At 36.8% G+C, this 22,287-nt stretch overlaps 1 protein-coding gene across 6 annotated transcripts; it reads left to right on the top strand.

Annotated features, from left to right (window-relative positions):
* The first annotated feature begins 1,038 nt into the window (after positions 1 to 1,038).
* tjp3 (tight junction protein 3) lies at positions 1,039 to 21,398 on the top strand. 6 transcript variants are annotated; one of them, XM_048165104.1, is made up of 31 exons: positions 1,039 to 1,193; positions 8,737 to 8,793; positions 9,577 to 9,701; positions 9,877 to 9,979; positions 10,096 to 10,363; positions 10,439 to 10,542; positions 10,618 to 10,807; positions 10,889 to 10,958; positions 11,031 to 11,125; positions 11,326 to 11,407; positions 12,037 to 12,128; positions 12,291 to 12,375; positions 12,664 to 12,767; positions 12,854 to 12,941; positions 13,703 to 13,779; positions 14,551 to 14,638; positions 14,719 to 14,798; positions 14,916 to 14,988; positions 15,156 to 15,220; positions 15,311 to 15,374; positions 16,045 to 16,201; positions 16,292 to 16,400; positions 16,533 to 16,752; positions 16,874 to 17,073; positions 17,205 to 17,300; positions 17,405 to 17,481; positions 17,579 to 17,789; positions 17,894 to 17,994; positions 18,287 to 18,817; positions 20,711 to 20,757; positions 20,861 to 21,398. In XM_048165104.1, exons 2-31 carry the CDS (start codon positions 8,746 to 8,748, stop codon positions 21,012 to 21,014), a joined length of 3,804 nt encoding a protein of 1,267 aa, XP_048021061.1. In that variant the 5' UTR covers positions 1,039 to 1,193; positions 8,737 to 8,745; the 3' UTR covers positions 21,015 to 21,398. The 6 variants fall into 6 exon arrangements, with proteins under 6 accessions (XP_048021061.1, XP_048021052.1, XP_048021051.1 ...); XM_048165095.1 differs by lacking the exon at positions 1,039 to 1,193 and adding an exon at positions 5,669 to 5,814 and having other exon boundaries at positions 10,898 to 10,958; positions 11,034 to 11,125; XM_048165094.1 differs by lacking the exon at positions 1,039 to 1,193 and adding an exon at positions 5,670 to 5,814 and having other exon boundaries at positions 10,898 to 10,958.
* The last annotated feature ends 889 nt before the right edge of the window (positions 21,399 to 22,287 follow it).

Raw genomic sequence — 22,287 nt, 5'->3', positions numbered from 1 at the left:
TGAATTATTTAAAATTATTGTATTGTTATATGTTTGTGTAATTATAAAAAAATAAAAAAAAATAAAAAGTTTCAGAAGACAAACTTCCCCTTTAGAAGTTTACTGGGGGCCCCTAGTGGTCACCAGTCCCCTGGTTGAGAACAATTGATCTAAATGATTCTTTAGGTATTTCAAAAGGATACCATCATGGTTTTACCATGGTACCAATGTAAAATAAATGAATAAATGAATAAATAAAAATACAGTAACGCCATTATACCTTTTGTAAGTTTATCAAATGTCAATTAAAATTGTATAGGCTACCATTACACTTGACACCACTGACCAAGTTCATTTCAGCCCTACGAAAGGATTTTCAAATGAGACTTGCCACAGAAAAGATAAGAAAAAAGTTCATCATCACAGACTGTAAAAATGTAAGGAACCAGCAAATGCGGTGCTCACAATAGTGCATTTCATTGTAGCCTGTTATTTTACATATGTCATACCTGTGAACACTCCCGTTTTTCCCGGGAGTCTCCCGTATTTCACACCCATTTGTAAAAGAATCTTACCTTATTCCTTGTTTTGTAATCTTGTTTAGATATGAGGGACAGGGCTGAGAATCCATTTACTTGAGGATAACTAGCAGCTAACGCTAGTTATCACAGATGTGTGATGGCTTTAATACCATGCTTTTCCCACTGGGGGCGCCATAGCGTAGGAGGAAAAAAAATGCACTAAATAATAAAGATACATTCTCAGAGGCAGATAAGCATATTATAACCAAACAAAAATCTAAAAAAAATCTAAATTAAAAAAATTATAGAAAAGCAGGTATTAATATACGAACAAAATAAGTTATTGTCTTATTTTAAACTGTTAGAATCTTCAGAAAATTTACTCAATGTAGCCTATGTTATTTTGATACTCAATTTTATACATTCCACAACCATTTGTTGAGACAAAGTGAAAATAAAATCAATATGCCACTGTAGTGTGTGTAGTAGAAACTAGCTCAATGACGAAACTGCCCAACCGACCTGTGTTAAACTCCTCCCCCTACTTACAGGTACATGATCAGGTGCTGTATAGATGCAAGGGAATATAACGAAACCTTATTGATAAACTGCAGGTGCCAGGCCCTGTAAGGCCTCCAATACGGAATTTACTGTGAATTTTAGTATTAGTTTTTAAAGGGGACACATAATAAGGTATGTGAGTCGAGAGTTTTCTTCCCTCCTCTGCTTTGTTGTGTTTATCGATTGTTTGCGTTGGTCTGAGTCATGTTTTGCTGAAATGTAAGCTGAATAAGCTAAATAATTGGCGACATGTGTCATGCACGATTCTGAATTTATAACTGGTAAATCTGATCATGTTTCTTAAATTCTGCTCCTATAGATATTTGGTCTTCGTGATGTGTTGCCTGATTGTTTTTGCTAACAGACACTTTTGAACATTTACTGTTTCTACGATTTGTAGCTATATCTTCGTTAGAAACGACTTTTAGAAAAGGAAATCTGTTGACAGCTATATGTGAATAATGTGGATGCACTTTTGTCTCACATTTGTCTCATTCATATGGGAACCTTTGTTAATAGTGGTTATTGTTGTGGTTATAAGTCTTTTCATAAACATAAGTTACAGCGATGTCCTCAATTCTGAACCTTTATTTCTATATCCTGAAAATTTGTATCGACCGTATTATTTAGCAGTTTGAAATTCAGACTTGTTGACAGCTAAATGTGAATGTTGATACTTTAATTTGTCTAATTTATGTAAGAACCATTGTTTATTGTAAACATTTCGTAAACATCAGCGATAGAGTCCGATTCGTTCGAATCGTTCTTTTGAATCGGATCTTTTTATGAATGAACCCATTGAGCCACGAAACCTTTCTGAGCGACTCGTAGCAAAATCGTACTAAGTCAGTAAAGATTCGCGAGTCAACAACTGACTGAACTGAACTGAGAACCGTCTTTTTTTAGAAATATCCGCCTCTTAATTAACCAAGAACCAGTGAGTGACCTGAGAGTAAGATTTTTGAAGTGAACTAAAATAGCTAATGGGCCGAAAACTGAGTTTAATAGTATGACGTAAACTTATTGCTAGCACGTTTGCAGTGAAGTGGTACTTTAATTGATTCTTCTGTTCGAAAGAACCGATTCGCGAGACCAATTGTTGAAACAGTGCTGCAGCACCCTCAGCCTCATCTGGCTCAACTGGTTATGCCACTCATTTGAGTCAATACATGCTTTGTAGTTTCGCTGTAGTTTCGAGAAACCGCTTTCCTATTTATCCACATTTCTCTTCGATGATGTCTGTGAGTCAAGGATAGGCTGCTAGTTTTTAAATGCACTTTTTGAATGTTTTTGTGTGGTTAGTATAGTATGTGTTCCCATCAGCTGTATTCATTTCTTTATTCGTCATTATATGAGTTGCCCATACAAAAATGTTTAAGATATCTGAACGTTCAAAACCTCCCAGGATATTAGCCAAAGTTCCAAGAATGTTCCCTGTTAGCTGGATGAGTAGAAACAAACCATATGTTCTTTGTTTCTCAGTGTTCTCTGTTGTGAAGCAGAACAACAAATGTAAACAGTTGTGAAGAACTGGGCTGGACCACCAGAAACCCATGGTCTCCTATTGTGAAAGCGTTACTGTTTGAGGGTCACACCTTAACACAACACCATCTGACATTTGTACATTCCTCCTACATTTCCTGTCAAGAGTGTTAGCCTGAGGGTGTGAAATGATTCCAGTAAGATGACCAAACTTGAGTTTTTGGAAAAAGTGTGCTTAGATTTCATCTCTTCCTAAATTTATATTGATGTAACCACAGAGATGAAGTCCTCTTTTTATTGGGAAATTCAGCTGTATTCTTCTAAACCTTGTTCTTATTGTTGTTGAGTGTTGTTCTTATAAGGTGTTCGGTTTTTAGCACGTTGCTATGTGGTTTCTAGGGTGACCTGGGTTGTTTCTCTTGTCATATTGTAGCCTCTAGACATGGTTGAGCTCCGAATTTCGGTGAAAGTCTGTGATTTTTTTTTTTTTTTTTTTTTCCATAAATTGTCTGTTAGATGATTTAAAGTGATAGTTCACCTTAAAATTGTACCCACATTCATGGTGTTCCAGACCTGTATGATTTGTGTAACGCACAAGAAGATATTTTGAAGAACCAGAATCATTACCATTGACCATTGAGACCATTGAGACATTTCTCAAAATATCTTCTTTTAATGTTGCACAGAATAAAGTGGTGTGAGACAAATTACATGGGCCAGTGTTCATTTTTTTTGTTCAGGATTGATTAATTTATTCTAAAATATTTTTTAAAATTCCTTTCGTAAATACAGTCCTTTAAATACATCTCATCAATGATGAGTATGTCTGTAATTTCTGAATTAAAGTTCATTTTTTAAATATTTTTATTTAAAAAATAGGGGGGGGGGGTCTTTTGTAAAGAGAGGACCCCTGCGGACCCTCATTACTGTGTGTCAAGGTCAAGAAAAAGGTCTCTCAAAATGTTTACTTTAATGACAAGGCAAAGTTAGTTCAGGTTTCAAAATGTCATGTGGTGTGACCTCACAATGTAATGATTTTTATTTGAAAAAAAAAAATACCTTTGTACCTTGATTTTGGGGTTTGTTTTTGTTTTTGAAAATAATGATTGTATACACACATGTATTCAAGCTTTAGGGAAATATGTTTTTTGTATGTACTTGATATGTTATGTACTTGACGGTGGCACCACATGACATTTTTAGAGTTTTTAATTTGACACTTTTTAAATTATATAAAAGTTTTTTGAAACCAACATGGACACAATAAGTACATTTCTAAGAATTTGGATATGTATATTTTTCTTTATTGTTGACAGTGTTATTATTGTCAACTAATACTAAAACTATTAAAAATTACTTTTGAAAGTTGGAAATAAAATAAAACATTCTTTAAGAGGCACTTCAAATCGGCTCAAAAAAGCTTGGGACTCTTTTAAGCAGGGGAACATCATCTCCAGCTTAGGCCAATTTTTTTAGTAAAATATATTAAAGCTAAATAATTTTTTTTTTTTTAATATATAAATATATATATTTTAATATATTTTAAAAACCTAATAAAATGAAAAAAGTACATAACAAATTTTCTAAAACTAAAATGAAAACAAAGTATAAAAATAAAATCAAATTCAATATTAATAAATACTATAATAGTATATTAGGGTCAATGACGTGACACTATTTTTTTGTGTCCATATGGTTTAGTTAAATTTAAAAGGGTTAAAATTTTAACGTAGATTCACAAATTACTTTTATACATTCTCTTTTTTGAGGACAAAGTCGAAAATGTCTGATTTTAATTCATTTTGAGAGAATATTTGGGGGATGATTGCAAAAACGTCAATGTGGTGTAACTTTAAAAACTGTACCAAATAATTCATCTTGTTTAAAAAAAGATGAAATTCTCAATAAAGAAATTCTCAGAAAATAAAAGTAAATGGAACACCATTGTTCTGGATATTATAATTAATTTGGGGAATCACGTGAGCCAAATCAAATTTCTGAAGTGTCAAGGTGGTGTAACCACCTTTCAAGGAGCCATTTTGTCCAAATTGTGCAAGAAGACCATGTGACATGAGTATTAACTTTTTAAAATATTCCCTCCAAGGTTATGTTTACATAGGTGTCCATGATAATGCCTATCAAATTTGATTTGTCAAATGTCAAATGTCCAATTACAAGCCTTTCTGTTACAGGGGCCAATTTAGTCAAATATCCCTAGTTTTTATGATGCTGATTAAAGATGTAATATAAACTAACCTTCTATTTGGAACTATTTTCAAGTGTTTTTTTTAATGTCACCTTTTTTAAACAAGATCAACTATTTGGTATCAAGTTTTTACGGTTACACCACATTGACATTTTTGCAATCATCCTCCAACTATTCTCTCAAAATGAATTAAAACAGACTTGGTCCTCAAAAAAGAGAATGTATACAAGTAATTTGCTAATTTATTTTGAAATTTTAACCCTTTTAAATTTAACCATATGGACACAAAAAAATCGCATCATGTCAATGACCCATTAATACTGAAATCACACTTTTTGTGGACTTAATGACACTGTCCGTCACTGACCCACATGCTGAAGTGTAAGTGAAGCGTCAGTCTTCATGTTCTACTTCCTCAAGGCCAGTATATGCAGAAACATTCTCTGGGCCAGTGTGCATATTAAACATTAACAGACTGAGGTAATGATTGTCAGTGTAACCAAAGTGCTGCACAAATCAATGTCCTTCAGCAACTCGCTTTTGTGAGCGATTGTTATCAGAAAGAAAAAAAAGCTACTGTAGTGTTTTCTCAGACCCAAAAATAATTGAGGTTATTTTGGGGGGAAAGACGTTTTTAAAACCTGGATAAAGAATTGTATATAAACACATCTTCCATCCATCAATAGTCTTCATAAGGTGGCATCGCCTCAGTGAATGGAGACCATTCCAGCTAGATATCCCAGTTCCTCCTTAATTCCTTGAGGGAAAATTAATATCAGAAAGTACCAAAGGATTTGTAGAGCTGTAGTGGGCGGAGCTTACCATGGGCTCAGGTGGGGGTTTGTAATATACACAGTTTGTTTTGTTTTTTCCCCTCATTAACCATTCAGTAAGCCTATGTGTTGCCATATTTCCTGTGAGCTACAGAAACTGAACTGCTCATCATGTTCATCTTTAAAAATGGAGATATTATGTTGAAACAATTTATACCCTGCTTTGTGTACGCTCCTATTCTAATGAGGTGCTTAGTTCTGTCTGAAAATGGAAGTGAGATTTAAAGGGACGGTGAGTACATAATGTATCTAGTTGTTTATGCTAGTTGTTGAATGTGCTTAACATAAGCTTTCTTAAGTTTACTAAACAGCGTAATGTGTCATCTGAGCCGTGTAATGACAACTTTACGGAGAGGAGACTGTAAAAACTGACTTGCACCTGTTGTAGTCGAGTGTGTTGCTTTCGTTTCTGTGGAGTCTGTGATTGTGTACTATAAATTGGTAAACGGTGTACTCATATGTAGTACACTAATTGCAAGAGTCATGTGCTTTGCTCAAGGGCATGGTTGTAATTTCAGTCATTTTCTAGTTGCTTACTTGCTGTTAACCTGTGACTTAGCAGCTATGACTCTTAAAGGGTTAGTTCACCCAAAAATGAAAATTCTGTCATTTATTACTCACCCTCATGTTGTTCCAAACCTGTAAGACCTTCGTTAATCTTTGAAACACAAATTAAGATATTTTTGTTGAAATCCGATGGCTCCGTGAGGCCTCCATAGGGAGCAATGACACTTCCTCTCTCAAGATTCATAAAGCTACTAAAAACATATTTAAATTAGTTCATGTGAGTACAGTGGTTCAATATTAATATTATAAAGTGACGAGAATATTTTTGGTGCGCCAAAAAAAACAAAATAACGACTTATATAGTGATGGACGATTTCAAAACACTGCTTCAGGAAGCATCGGATCATAAATGAATCAGCGTGTCGAATCTGCTGTTCGGAGCGCCAAAGTCACGTGATTTCAGCCGTTGGCAGTTTGACACGTGATCTGAATCATGATTCGATACACTGATTCATTTATGCTCCGATGCTTCCTGAAGCAGTGTTTTGAAATTGGCCATCACTAAATAAGTCGTTATTTTGTTTTTTTGGCGCTCCAAAAATATTCTCGTCACTTTATAATATTAATATTGAACCACTGTACTCACATTAACTGATTTAAATATGTTTTTAGTGCATTAATGGATCTTGACAGAGGAAATGTCATTGCTCCCTATGGAGGCCTCACGGAGCCATCGGATTTCAACTAAAATATCTTAATTTGTGTTCCGAAGATTAACGAAGGTCTTACGGGTGTGGAACGACATGAGGGTGTGTAATAAATGACAGAATTTTCATTTTTGGGTGAACTAACCCATTAAAGGGATAACACTCACCCTCATGTCATTTCAAACTCGTATGACTTTGTTTTCACGTGAAACACGAAAGGAGATATTTTGCGGAATGTTCTGGCTGCTCTTTTCAGTATAATGAAAGTGAAGGGGAACTGGGGCTGTCGAGCTCCAACATGATAAAAATGGTCCATATGATTCGAGGATTGTGCTTATCAAGCCCTGGGTATAGTTCGTGTTTTTTTTTTTTTACGCGTACGCTAGTGTATGTGTACAGTCGAAAGCACAGCCTTGGAAAGTATAATTAATTCGACTCAAACACATACACAGGCGTTCGACGCATGCGCAGTTTTGAGCAATCTCTCGCCACAGTTACAACCCATGTAAACATCTTTCATGCTAGAGTTGAGGTAGTTTCTTTGGACAATCTCTCTTCTATGTAGGCCTCGATTGTCGCTGTAGCTTGCATGTGTTCAGGTCTGTTCTGTTTATGCAGTTTTTCTTCAACTACCTTGTGAATCAACGGCCCCGGGGCACGGTTGCCACCTTGTGGATAAACTAATTACTGCAAAAAAACTTAAATATGCACGTACAAAGTATTTGCGGTCACAAAAATCCGGCAGTGCGCGTACAGTACAGTGCATGCATACTCTTCTTAATGACTCTTCATCACGTGCACTGTACGCTGTCCCTCACGTACGTTTAAAAAGTGAAGCATACTTTGGGCTTTAGGTTTATGCTAGTTCACATGAATTAAGGGAGTGACCTATGGTGACCCATTCACTCATGTCTGTAGGGCTTTAGAGGTGGTGTGCAGTGATGTACTCATAATCATAAACTACAGTATAGTATGTTAGAACAGGTGTAGGAACACCGGACTGTAAGAGTCCAACATATTCCATGAAAGGAGTTCCCTAGAAATGGGTAGTGCTGATATTTGCATCGCTGGTTTCCTCAGTGCAAACCACTTCCTTTATGACTATCATTGTTGACATCAACAGTAGTCATAGTTTGTTTCATATCAAAAACCTACGCAATTTCAAAGTATTACTAGTGACCTAAAGATATTTTGCGGAAACTGTGATACATTTGTTCCGTTTTGGTAAGGTTGATCAGCTTTGTGAACACAGACTCTCTCTGACCTTTGCTTGCTGACAGCAGCCAATAAAAACATGGGAAGAATTCCAGGAATTCTCTAGTCCAATAGAAACTGCTCTCAAAGTATGTCATGATGGTTGCAGGTCTTTGTTAGGGGACATGTTCAACAGTTTGGCTTCAAATCAATAGTGAAAAAATAAAATAATTCAATGTGAGTGCCAATTTTATGATTCAGTCCTTGCTTCTTTTTTTTTTATTTATTTACAATACAGAAATTAACTTGCATCAACCGTACTAAATATGAATTGAGTAGTAGTCAATGGTCGGTTTCAAAATCAAATGGCATGCCAATGATTTTAGCCACTCAACGAATGTCTGCTGAGAGACGTGTATTGTCAGACTGTTTATTGGTTTTGGTGAGCCGTTGGTGAGGAAGTGTCAGGTATCACTGTTGTCACGCACTGGCTCCGCCCCCTTGTACCTGTATGGCAGGAATTCAGCAGGTGGGAGCATGCTCAGCTAGAGCCATTCCTTCTCATGCTCAGCCGAGCTGACAAACAACAGCCGAGTGCTGGACGTACAAAAAGAAGTGAGGCCCTCAAAAACGCGTTTTTCGTCTGAACAGTTTTCGTTTGGTAGTTTGTAAATGTTTGGATATTTTGTTGTTGTTGTTTGCTTGATGTTTGTCAAATAAATGTAAACACTTCTTTATCATTTCAGAAAACAGACATGGAGGAGATGACGATATGGGAGCAGCATACGGTCACGTTATCGAAAGTAAGTTGTGTATAAGGGTTTAATTCGCCTTAGCCACACCTTATCTAGCTGTGTACAGGTGTGTCAGTGAATGTGACACCAGGTTTACAGTTTCCCAAACAATTGAAAGTCGAGACTGATTGGAAGTTTAGTGAGCAACTGTGAAACCATGATTGTCGAAAGAGTTTCCACCTGTCACTAGGACACACCTGAAATTGTGGAATGTCAAGTTTAGGGTCATGTGGTGCATTTCATCATAGAAAGATATTGCCTTTATTTAATATTTTTTTGTTGTTGTCTTTTTTCTTTCGCTCGTTTGTTTTAATCCATTTATTCATTTATTGGATCCTTTTTCTTTTGTCTTTCGTGTCATTTATTTTTGTTTGTTCATTTTTTTGTTTTGTTTTTTCATTCTTGTTTTTGTTCTTTTGTTATTTTTGTTCAGTTGTTTTTGAATTTTTTTGCTTTTGTTTTTTGTTTTCTGTTGTTTTTTCTTGTTCATTCTTTTGTTTTTTTGTTTCTGTTCTTTTTTTATTCGTTTTTGTTCTTTGTTTTCATTCTTTCGTTTTCAACACATTCATTCTTTCTGTCTGTCTGTCTTTATCTTTCTTATCTTCTTTCTGTCTGTATGTCTTTCTTGTTAATTTCTTACATTCTTTTGTTTATTCATTCTTTGTTTATACTTTCACTAATTTGTTCTGTCGTTTTTGTTTGTTCTTTCATTCTTTTTTTTTCTTTTTTTTTTTTTGCTTGATCGTCCATTCTTTCATTCATTAATTTGCTTGTTTATTCTTTTGTTCACAGGATTCCAAGGTCGGCTTCGGTTTTGCGGTCTCAGGTGGGCGAGACAAGCCCAACCCAGTAAACGGGGACACAGCAGTGGTGGTCTCTGATGTGCTTCCCAGCGGCCCCGCCATGGGCCGACTTCAGTGAGTACACGTCCACTTCTCCTGCATTCAGACCCACACTCCTTCCTCCCACACATCCTGTGTAATCCTGTCAGACCTGTCAAGTTTGTGTACAAGATGGAAAAACCAACATACTCAAAACATATTTGGCAGATGATTTTTTGTGATAGAGACTCACATGATTTATTGCCCACAGTACACGAGACCAGATAGTTATGGTGAATGGTGTTTCCATGGAGAACGTCACCTCACTCTTCACTATTCAAAATCTGAGGAGCTGTGGGAAATTGGCAAACATTGTAAGTAAAAACATTACCAAAATCATTCATGAAACATTGCCAGACACAAATATTTAGGTACATTTTTTTTTTTTTTTTTTTTGCAATTTTACAATTCTTGTTTGTTAATTTTGTAGACTATAAAGAGGCCACGCACGATTCAGATCCCTGCGAGCAACAGACCTACTCGTTCTGCCTCACAATCAAACATACTAGACGATGATGGACCTCAATACAAAGGTCAGCGTGGCACTGACACCAGCCGTAACCGACGAGCTCGAAGCGTCACACCTGACCGCAACGGTCATGACCTCCCCATCATGTCCGGCTTCAAGAGGCTGCCCAGTCAGGAAGTGCAAGATAGACCTATCAGAACAACCCTGATCAAGAAAAAACCCACAGATGGTCAGACTCTCATTGCTTTGCATTGAGTAATTATTTGTGGTTCTTGCCAAGATTTTAACCCGTTTCTCTCTGCAGAGTACGGAATGAAGCTGGGGAGCCAGATTTTCATCAAGCACATGACTCCCACCGGTCTGGCTGCCAAACAGGGCACTCTTCAGGAAGGAGATCTTGTTTTGAAGGTGAGGAGCAGGTTCTTTAGGAACTGTTCTATTGCACTTAGATGTTGTGTAACCTTTTTAAGTCTTCTCGTTTAGATTAACGGCATGACGACAGAAAATCTGTCCCTGCTGGAGACCAAGCACCTGGTGGAGAAGTCTAGAGGTAAACTGACCATGTTGGTGTTGAGGGACGACAGAAAATTCCTGGTCAGCATTCCTGAAGTGGAGGACAGTCCTCAAAACAGTGCGGATGAGAGGAGGGAAGACAGTAGCTCCGAGCTGGAGGGTGAGAGTAGTTGTTTTTACAGCTGATCTGTGCCACTATTAACATGGGTTTTGATACTAACTTTTAAATTTTTGCCTGGAGAAATCTCAGACCTGGATTCTGACAGCCCCACAAATCGAAAATCCCGTCCAAGAGACCGACGTTCTCGCAGGTGAACACCTCAACTCTGACCTAATCTATTTTAGTTAAATGGCCTTTGAACTAACAGCTCATTGATCCACAGAAGTCGTGCCAATCCTGTGTCGAAACCACGCGAATCTCCCCCTTTGCGCTCTACGCTCACAAGACCACCCGCCCAGTCGATACCCCCTCGCAGAGGTGAGCCTTAGTGCAAAAACTCAGTGGCTGTCATTTATGAAACACAAGCAAAGCAATGAAGAACATTCATAAAAACATTTAATTCAATATGGCAATTTTGTCAGATTAATTATCAATTGTCATGGTCAAGAGGTTTTGACCCATACTTTGCCCATAGTTGTTTATGCAATTAGCTGACTGATGCTTTGGCTCTTGTGCAGTTCCCTCAGAGTCTGAATCGGACCGCAGCAACTCGCCTCCACCTTCAAGACACGACACTCTCGATAACAGAGACCGATACAAGTAAACATGGCTTCATGTGTATTCAGCTCTGCAGAACCATATATATATATATATATATATATATATATATATATATATATATATATATATATATTGTATGTTTTGTTGTTTTTGTTCCTAAATTATGATGAAACGGAACCTTATAAAATTACCTTTTTATCTCTTTTATTTTGGCAGGGTTTTTCGTTTTGTTTCATTTTTAGTTTTTAGTTTTTTTCTGTCTAGGTTTTTTTTTTTTTTTTTCCCTGAGTTTTCGTTTTGTATTTTGTTTTTCTGTCTGATTTTTGTTTTGTTTTGTCTGTTTACATTTTTGTTTGTTTGTTTGTTTGTTTTTTCATGATGCTGTTTGTTAGGGTAAGATGCATGGCTCACTTTTACTTATTTTATTTGATCTCATTTTTTGTTGCTTTTTTCAGGGTTTTTGTTTGTTTTGTTTTTCTTATTTTATAGTTGTGTTTTATTATTTTGTTTTTTCTGTCTGTTCTGTCTTTTGTTTTGCAGTCTTTTTTCTGTTTTTTGTTAGTTGTGCTTTTGTTTTTTTCTGTGTGTGTTTTTTTGTTTTGCTTTTTTTCATGCTGCTGTTTGTTTGGGTGAGATGCATGGGTCACATGTTTGTTTGTCTGTTTCAGGGTACTCTCAGGGATCTCCACACTGCCAAACCCTCGAGCCTCACCCGTCACGCAGAACTGGAGCTCCTCCACTGCCTCACGACCTCGCAGAGGTCTGTCTCAAAATCTTCTAACACAACATAGATTTTACCATATTAATTATAAACCAGCTCTGGAATCATATACTTCACCGAATGATTCAGTTAATGATATGCACAAACCTTGAAGACAGCTGGATTTCTATAGTTTAACGACTGTTTGTTTCGTGTGACCAGCTGTTTCTGAGTCCGATTCAGACCGGAGCACCTCTCCGCCTCCCAGACGTGAGAGTCCTAGACCTGAAAATCACTCCAGATACAAGTATGTGTCCGCATCATGAGCAGAAGACACCAAATGCAAATACAATGTGACACAATAAGCACATTTTCTGTATCGACAAGTTGTTGAATTGTTTGAAAGACAATCTCAAGTATGATTGGAAACAGAAAAACCTGTTCTTTTTCCCAATAAGTTTCATTCTTGAAAAAAACAACCAGATCTGAATGATGTTCATACAAGTTAGCGGTTCTCAAACATGCACTGCGATACCCTTTTTCACTTCATAGGTTTTCAATAATGTATTTACCATTGCCTCTTCTCTTCTCCCAGGGTGCTTCCCGATCTCCCTCCTCCAGGAATGAAGTCTTCTTCTCTTAGCATGTCTCAGGATTTCCCTCGCCGCATGGCCTCCCCTTACAGGCCTCCACCCAGAGGTGATTTTCACCCCCTACAGCACTTCTTTTTCATTTCTGTATGCCATTTTAGCAGACTCATTCAAGAGCATGTCTTTTCCATACAGCTGCATCAGAGTCCGAATCGGACGATAGTACCGGACCTCAACGCAGACAGGGGACTCCAGCCAGCCAGGAGTCCCGCAATAGATACAGGTATACATGAGGGACGCCTCACTGCCACTTTTAACGCAGCTCGCATCGGACTCTTTCAGTAGGGCCAATCATCTGCCTGCACACGATGAGACAAAAGTTTATTCTGTTGTTTTTCCATTTATTTGCTTTATTTTTTTGTGTTGAATTATGTTGCTTGTATGCATTCATGTATTTTTCTTTCAATGTAATATCTGAAAATGTGATATGTGTGATCTTTTAAAATAAAAGACACCAAATCAACCTGAGTTTTCTCCTGTAGTATGTTGATTTATGCCACTTGAAAAGGAAATATTGCTCCTAAGATCTAGATAATCTTGTATCTAACATCTAAATTCATAAGTTTACAATCAAATTATCCACATAATACAATAAGCACCATTTATAAACACATTATATAAGATTTTATATATTTATATATATATATAATATATATGTTAAGGTTATTTATTTTCAACAACCAGTGGTGTAATAGAGATGGGGGTGTCATAGATTTGGATCCAATGATCTTTATGATACATTTAGTTTAGTACTTTCTGCTTGTCCATATGAATAATTGATTTTTGGGACTTGACCCCTATAATTAGTTATGGCAGCGGATAGCCCACCCCTTTCAATGAGAGAGACCCCCAGAAACCCTGAGGTGAATATCTCCCTCAAAGATTTAACATTAGTTCCCACTCTCCTCAAGGACAAGCATCATATAGTATCCCCTTATCCTCATTTTTTCTCTCACCCTCCCATCTGCCCTCTTTCTCTTGCAGGGCGACCCCTGAGGTCACTGCAGTCCCTGTAATGGAACCCCCAAAATGGGCGAAACCCGCAATCCCTGTACAGAGAGGTATGAGCGAATCATAAAGGGAATATTCTAGGTTAAATATTGATGCCATTAAAAATAATTTAAAATATTACACATTATGTTCTAAATATTAATGTGTAAATTCTGTAAGTACACATTATTATTTTCATATAAATTTTCCGTAATATATAAATATATATTGGTGGCATGATATATATATATATATATATATATATATATATATATATATATATATATATATATATATATATATATATATATATATATATATATATATATATATATATATATATATATATTTTTTTTTTTTTTTTTTTTTTTTTTTTTTTTTGTACCTTAATTTTAAGTATGAAAAATATTTTTTAAATATGAATGTGTATATATTAAATATTTAAATATCCATGTGTACGTTATGTTATTTCAATATTAAAGTGTAAATTACTTTAAATTCCGTAATTGTTCATACACACTTCACATTAATATTTACACATTAATTTTCCATGATATATAGATAAATATTAATCGCATGGAAATATTTTTTTCTGTCTTTTTTTGTATCTCAAAATATTTATAATTTATAAAAATATAAATATTTAAATATTCATGTGTACATTATTTAAATTTTCATTTTTTTCATACACCTTACACAATATATACACATTAATTTTTCATATAAGTCATATTTACTAAGTAATTAGTGAATAGAATTTTAAATGATACTTTACATTTTAAATTCACTGCCTTTGAGTTGCTAGCAACCCATAATAGTCTCTAATTTGCATATTCCATCAGCTCCTTCAGAATCCGAGTCAGATGCAAGTTACAACTCTCCTCCGAGATCACAGTCTCCAGTCAGTAAAAACTCGAGAAGGAGACAAGAGTAAGATATATTAATGCTGTTTTATTTATTTTTGATTATTATTCTGCATATAAATATTTGAATTTATTGTTTTGTCTCAGGGCTAAAATGCAAGTGCCAGTCATCAACAACCGACAAGATCCCCCACTCAGAGCCTCTCCTGCCAGACCACCACCTGAATGTCAGTATAATGCACTTATTACATGTCTGAGTGGTCGTTGGAGAAATATGCCATGCATGTTGCCATCTTTACATCCTTTTTTTGGTCTTTGTAATGTTGTTTTGGTTCATTCGGCAGATTCCTCTGAATCAGAAAGGGCCCCGTCACCTCTCAGGAGATCTGACAGTCCCAGCCGCAACAGCGATCACAGGTTCAGAATGTCTCCTATGATCTATATTTATCTAATCCACACTTAAGATTATATTATAGTGAAGGTCAGCAAACACTTTGGTTGCAACCAAACAATTCCTCAAGACATTTTATGGAATCAAGTCGTTTATTGGGTGAATGTTAATATTGATTGACTCTTTCTTTCAGTTATCCACATGCTAATGGTACTCTCCGCTCTAACATGTCCATTCCCAAACACACCATGTTGAATTGTGAGTATCATTAGTCCAAAAACACACCCATAATGCATTGCAACTTATTGAGTGATTGTAGGGTACTAAATTGTATCTGTTTTATCTCAGCGAAACCTGTAGAGGAGCCACTTTATTCACTTCCTCCAGATGCAGTGCCAACACCAAACCCGGGGTAAGAAATGTCATGTTTCTTTGTATGCAGATCAAAGACAACACATGAGTGGGTCATATATCAACCCAAAATTAAATGAGGAAAAATGTAATTTTTCTTCATGACAGTTCAAGACTTAAAGGCATAAATAAGCATAAAGACAAAACAACAATTACATGTATACATTCATTCTTATTTAATTGTTTATATGTATTATATTATATATATTATAAATATTTTATATAAAATATACATATTTTATATATTGATTATATTATGTTTTATTTATAATTCATTTAAAATAAGCATAAATTAAAGATTACAATAAATATTACCATGATTTATAAATATGTTATATTTAATTTATATTTTAATCATTTTATATTTATAATTAATTTAAATAAGCACAAATTAAAGACAGTAAAAAATAATAAACATGATGTATACATACTTTGTTTTATTATTTTAATAATATTAATATTTATTGTTAAATATAATTGAAATAAGTGTACATTTAGATTATAAAAATTATTTAAAATTATTTTTATTTATTATATTACATTTATAATTTATAATTATTACACAAAGTACAAAAACATTACCATAATGTATAAATACATTATATTTAATTTATATTGTTTTTATTTGTATTTAGTTATGATGATGATGATGTTTTTTTCCCCTATATCAGGTACAGCTCGGACCAGAACCACGTCAGCTTTGTGAAGGAGGGCAGCGTTGGGTTGCGGCTGGTGGGAGGAAATGATGTTGGCATCTTTGTTGGTGGTGTCCAGCCCAACAGTCCAGCCCAGAGGCAAGGCATGGCAGAGGGTGATCAGATACTGGAGGTAGGACCAAAGAATCATGTTCATGTCATACGTGATCAAACCTTTCAGCTATATTCTCCATTCTTCAAGACTCTGTGTTATTTTTGGTAGGTAAACGGCGTAGACTTTAACCACTTCACCAGAGAGGAGGCAGCTATGTACCTCATGAACATCCGTGCTGGGGAGCGTATTGATATTCGTACTCAGAACAAAATGGACAGTGAGTGCCTTCATGTTCTGATATTAGGAAGTCACAATTCTTTGCAGTATTCCAAACAAAAATGTCTCATTGAGGAAGTAAAATGGATTACGAATGCCATTTCCAAATAAATTTCTGCTCTTGTCATCTCAGTCTACAAAAAGATTTTGAAGTCCAGCCTCGGTGACTCTTTCTACATCCGTACACACTTTGACCATGTGGCTGATAGCAGTGTCGGCTTGAGCTTTACCAGAGGTGAGGTGTTCAGAGTGTTGGACACCATGTATCACGGGAAGCTGGGAAAGTGGCTAGCTGTGCGCATGGGCAATGATCTACATGAACTGGACAAAGGCACCATTCCTAACCAGTCCAGGTTTGTTAAAGTAGTAGTTTTTAAGTCTTTCATCCATAGATATGGATAGTTTGTATGCTTGTATGTTACGTTACAGTTCCTACCTGTACTCTAGGTGTCTGACTCTCTCTCTCTGTTTTAGGGCTGAAACTCTGGCCAATTTGGAGCAGGCACAGAGAATTAGTGCAGCCGAGCGCCAAGCCTCCGGCCCCAGAGCCGAATTCTGGAAGCTACGGGGCCTAAGGGGGGCCAAAAAGAATACCAGAAGAACTCGTGATGACCTCCTACAGTTGACGATTCAGGGCAAATTTCCAGCATATGAGAAGGTCCTGCTGAGAGAGGGTAAGTGTTTGATGTAAAAAAAAAAAAAAAAAAGTACCATATCCGACGGATTGCACCCATTTTAACGACGATAGTGGACTATTACTGGTGGAGTCTATGGTTATAACATGCGTTTGTTTGCTCATATGCAGCCAATTTCAAACGGCCAATTGTCATTTTGGGTCCCCTGAATGACATTGCAAATGAGAAGCTAGCCCGAGAGTTGCCTGATGAATTTGAAGTTGCAGGTATGAAAAATTGGATTTAGGTTTTGAGATAAATATTTCTTAATTTTTCAGTTGAAATTTCTTCACTGTCAAATATTCAATGTTTCCATTTTGTTGGTTTGTAGAAATGGTAGCCAGGAGTGGAAGTGATAGTTCATCCAGTGTCATAAAACTGGACACGGTTAGGCGGATAGCAGAACAGGTATCCTTTTCTTATTATATATATTTAATGCTGTCAGTATAAGCCAAACACCGACTAGTATTTTTCAGTCAACTAAGTAACTTGCTTTCACTTGCAGGAAAAGCATCCCCTGCTGGACATTACACCCACTGCGGTAGAAAGATTGAATTACATCCAATACCATCCCATGGTGCTCTTCTTAGATCCTCATAGTCGGAAGGATGTGAAGGCCATGAGGCAAAAATACATGCCAGACTCTAACAAGAGCTCTCGTCGCCTCTACGCTCAGGCCTTAAAGCTGAGGAAACACTATAGCCATCTATTTTCCGGTAAACCTTCAAAGCCTGTCTTCAGAGTTTAAGCAGAGTTTCTCTGCTTGAATCATTTCTTGAATCATTTCTTTATGTACTCGGTTTTTCGGTTTCCTTCACAGCACGCATTGATCTTCAGCCTGGTACGAATATGTGGTACGACACTTTGAAAGACAAGATTCGGCAGCAGCAGGCTAAACCTGTCTGGGTTTCTGAAGTAGCGGTAAGCGCCATAGAGTGGCATAATGGTACGCTCACGTCTTGTCGAATTAATGTAATTACGTTACGTTAAAAACCTTACTTGTCTTTACTGAACTTTTTGGAAACTCAAAACTTTATGAATGCTCCAACTTGACCGTTGTGACGTCATGCAAAACAGCCCAAAACCAACAGCTCTGAAACAAATCTCTGCAATCTCTTAATTGCGATAATTCTGACAAGACGTGAATGCAAAATTGGTGCAGAATCTGCATGTCTTACTTGAATTGGTTAATGTGGACTCGGTCTTTGTTCAGTTGGAGGGAGGCGGCGAAGAGGAGCTTGACGCATTGAGCCGTGCAAACAACTCTGACTACCTCAGCGGTGCCAGTGACTACGAGGACACTGACGGTGAGGCCTTCACAGATGGCGAAGCCTACACAGATAACGAGGACCTGGAAGAGCACATGGAAGGCATCTCCAGACACCGCAGCAGTGCACTAGCCCGCTCCTCAGAGCCTGCCACTGGGCAGAATCCTAGTCCTGAACCTTCCTACCACCTAGAGCCATATCTGGAGGAAGAGCCTGAGTACACCTTACCTCCCGGTGAAGTACCTCCTATCCTCCACGTTCCAGAGCCCCGTTCTCCACGCGTTGCCACTGGCTTTTCCCAACAAGAAGACGATGTCCCCTCGCAGCGCAGCTTCACAGATTCAGACTTCAGCACCGGTGAAATGGCCGCACCACCAACACCTTCCGATGTACCACCTAACTTCAGGGCACCAGATCCCAAAGAAGTCCAATCAGAGACCCCTCCACTGTCAGCCATAGAGGAGAAACTACAACAGGTACCATATACACCTAATACCCATATCAATGACCAATCAACAACATGTTTTAGTTAATTAGGACATGTCTCGAGTCTCGACCATTAACGCAGCAAGCCATATTATTTGAAAATTGTATAAAATAATCCCAAAAAAGCACAAACACGGCAGAGATGCCGAATTCAGCAGCTGGAATTAGCTGAGGTAAAGTGACGGCTCACAGACAGCAGCAGCAATTGATCTGTCACTCAAGTGACCACACCCTTAATTATGCAGAACTTGAAGGCTTAATATAATTTAAATGGAAAATTAGCAGTATAGACCAAAACCACAATTTGTACCAGCTGTAAACATGTTTTTTTTCTACTGTAAAGTCGGGCATTTTAACATGGGGGGTCAATGAGATTCTGCTCTCTTTTGGAGCCTGTCCCTTGCGGCCAGTCGATGAAATGCAGTTTAAGTCACTTATGTATTGGCTTCAAGAGAAACTGGGGTAGGTTTCCGCTTGAGCACATCATTAAGTCAAGTAGGTCTGGTTCCTGGATCTACATCCTTAGTAGGACCGACAAAACCCAAACCCTTACACTAAACATAACCTACACCTAAAAGCAGACATAAATAATGGATTGATAATGTTCTTTATGCCCTGAATCCCAGGGTGCCATATGGGCCAACATATTTTGTTGATCCTGGAAAAACATTCCTGTCTGAAAATTTAGTCATAACCCTATCTCTACCCCTAAACCTAACCCTACCCATAACTTATCCCTGAATTCAGAGGGAAATGAGAGGTTAATAACACCGATGTGAACTTGACATAAACTCTAAACTTGTCTCTGATTGGTTGATTGAAACGTTGATCCAGGAACACGTTGCACTTTGTGAAATCACGTTTACCAGGTAATCCTGACGTACCTTAGGAATCTTCCTAAAGGTACCAATCTGATTGATTGGTAAATCCACTGAATTCCGGTGGTATGGCATGATTTAATCAAATTGGACATGTTTGTGGACCAACAATAGCCAATCCTTTTCCCTTAACCTAACCTTAACCTACCATAAAATCTGATTGCAGGACTTAAAAGGATGTTGATACAGGAACATGTCCTACCTTATTAAAGGGTTAGCTCACCCAAAATTGAAAATTATAATCATCATTTAATCACCCTCATGTCGTTCCAAACCCGTAAGACATTTGTTCATCTTCGGAACACAAATGAAGATCTTTTTAATGAAGTCGAAGAGATTTCTGTCTCCACTTTGATGCTTCAAAAAGTTCATAAAGAAATCGTAAAACTAATCCATATGAATCGGGCAGTTTAGTCCAAATTTAGGCCTGAAGAGACTCGATCCCTTTATATGATGAACGGATTTAATTTAGGCTTTTATTCACACATAAACATCGATCAGCGTACATAGAATCTCAATCGAACTTGCTTGACGTGCAAGAACAAACCTCGCTGGTTCTTGTGGAAGCTCAAACGTGCTGCCTAACATGAGAATGAACCTCATTGGTTCTCACACGTCAAGCGAACATGCTTGAGCTTCCGTTTACCATAACTGATATGAATGTTTATATGTGAATAAAAGCTTAAATTAAATCTGTTCATCATATAAAGTGATTGTGTCTTCTCAGAAGTTTGGACTAAACCGTTTAATCCATATGGATTACTTTTACTAAACTCTTTATAATTTTGAAGCATTAAAGTGGTAGTTGTGTAGAAGTTTGTTTCTGAAGATGAACGAAAGTCTTACATGTTTGGAACAACATGAAGGTGAGTAAATAATGGCAGAATTTCCATTTTTGGGTGAACTAACCCTTTAAGTCATGTTGAGGTATTTTATTACGTTTAATATTGCATATGTAGAAATATTTGGTGGAGCTATTCATCATTTTATGCGTTGTTGTTTCAGGCCCGTATGGCAGAACCAGAAAGGAAGTCTTCCCCTTCATTTATAGTGTAAGTATTTCTATTTGATCTGTCAACTTATGCTTGAGGAAGATAAAGTACTAAATCAATTTATTTTTAATTTTTAAATGCATTAATAAATCTTTTCTTTTAGATTGGCACATCACGAAGCCATGCAAATGCGGAGAACACAAATCAGAGGAAGCGACAGTGACAGTGATGAAAACGACAGAGATGATGATGATGATTTTGGTATTGACGATGATGAAGCTGATGACATTGAATGGGGACCTGCCACAGAGCTGTAATATAAACGGATCATACTAACATCACAAGCACATGGACCACTCATGTTTTAGTCTGGACCTGTACATTTACACAACCAAACTGGAAATAACTTTTTTTTATTGTTTTTTTATCAAGTGTTCTTATGGACTTGTTATAGATAACTAGTCTTGGATTGATGTGGAAGTTTTGTGAGTGGAATTTCTTCCTTTTGTGGGTTTCGTTGTTGTAACGGATGTGCTGAGGTCTTCCTCAGGATTATTTCAAAAAGAAATATTACCAGTTGTAATAAAGTCCATTTGGGTATGTTTTACCCTTTTTAGTAACTTGATATATTTTATTTTAATTTTTTTAATGTATTTTGAAATAAGTAGAACAAAACATTAAAGCTCAAAGGATGAATAGTGTTGGAGAGTGTTTTGAAATTGACAATTTTCTACCGTTAATTTTCCTCAACTCGCTTAAAGGGTCAGTTTGCCCAAAAGTGAAAATTCTGTCATTGGTTCACTAGTGTCGCTTCATAAAACCGCCGTTAAACTACTGGAGTCACATGGATTATTTTTATGTCTTTACTACCTTTCTGGGGCTTGAAAGTGGTAGTTGTGTAGACTGTCAACAGAGGAACAAGAAGCTCTTCAAAGATCTTCCTTTGTGTTCCAAAGATGAACGAAAGTCTTACAGGTTCGGAACTACATGAGCGTGAATAATTAATGACAACATTTTCATTTTTGGGTAAACTAACCCTTTCAAAATGTGAAGTTGAATTAAGTGGAATCAAATGGAATTGCAACAAAACTTTAATTATGTTCCTTGAACTTTCCCCCATCTCCCACTGGGCAAACAAACAGATAACCCTTACAAACTTATTTATTTGAGATCATGTTGCTTTGTTAGGTTGGTCAGGATGCGCACAAGTGGTTATAGTTTTGCAATGTTTTAAATGCACCACAGTGACACAGTTTTGGGTGAAATCAACCCACAAATGATATGATAGATAGTTAAAATAGATCTGTTCAGATCTGTTCAGATATGATAGCCAACCTAGAAGGGTAATTTACCATGAGTTCCCTCAGCTCCCAAGTTCAGTAGTCAGGGCACGGATGATCAAGGGGTGAAACCTTTTAAGCGCTGTCTCATTTGCAAAATCCTTGTGCAAAATGAAATGTTGCTATTTAAAGAGAGAGAGAAAAAAAAAACCCAAAAAAACAATGCAGTGCAAAACCAAGAAACAATGATGCTCACTATGTTCCCTTAACAGAAAATGACACATTTTCTGAAGCGAGAAACAAACAAAAA

The sequence above is a fragment of the Megalobrama amblycephala genome, linkage group LG2 (genome assembly GCF_018812025.1).
Source record: "Megalobrama amblycephala isolate DHTTF-2021 linkage group LG2, ASM1881202v1, whole genome shotgun sequence".
Taxonomy (NCBI): domain Eukaryota; kingdom Metazoa; phylum Chordata; class Actinopteri; order Cypriniformes; family Xenocyprididae; genus Megalobrama; species Megalobrama amblycephala.
The sequence above is the reverse complement of the archived record's forward strand: the minus strand, read 5'-3'. Positions and strand labels throughout refer to the sequence as shown.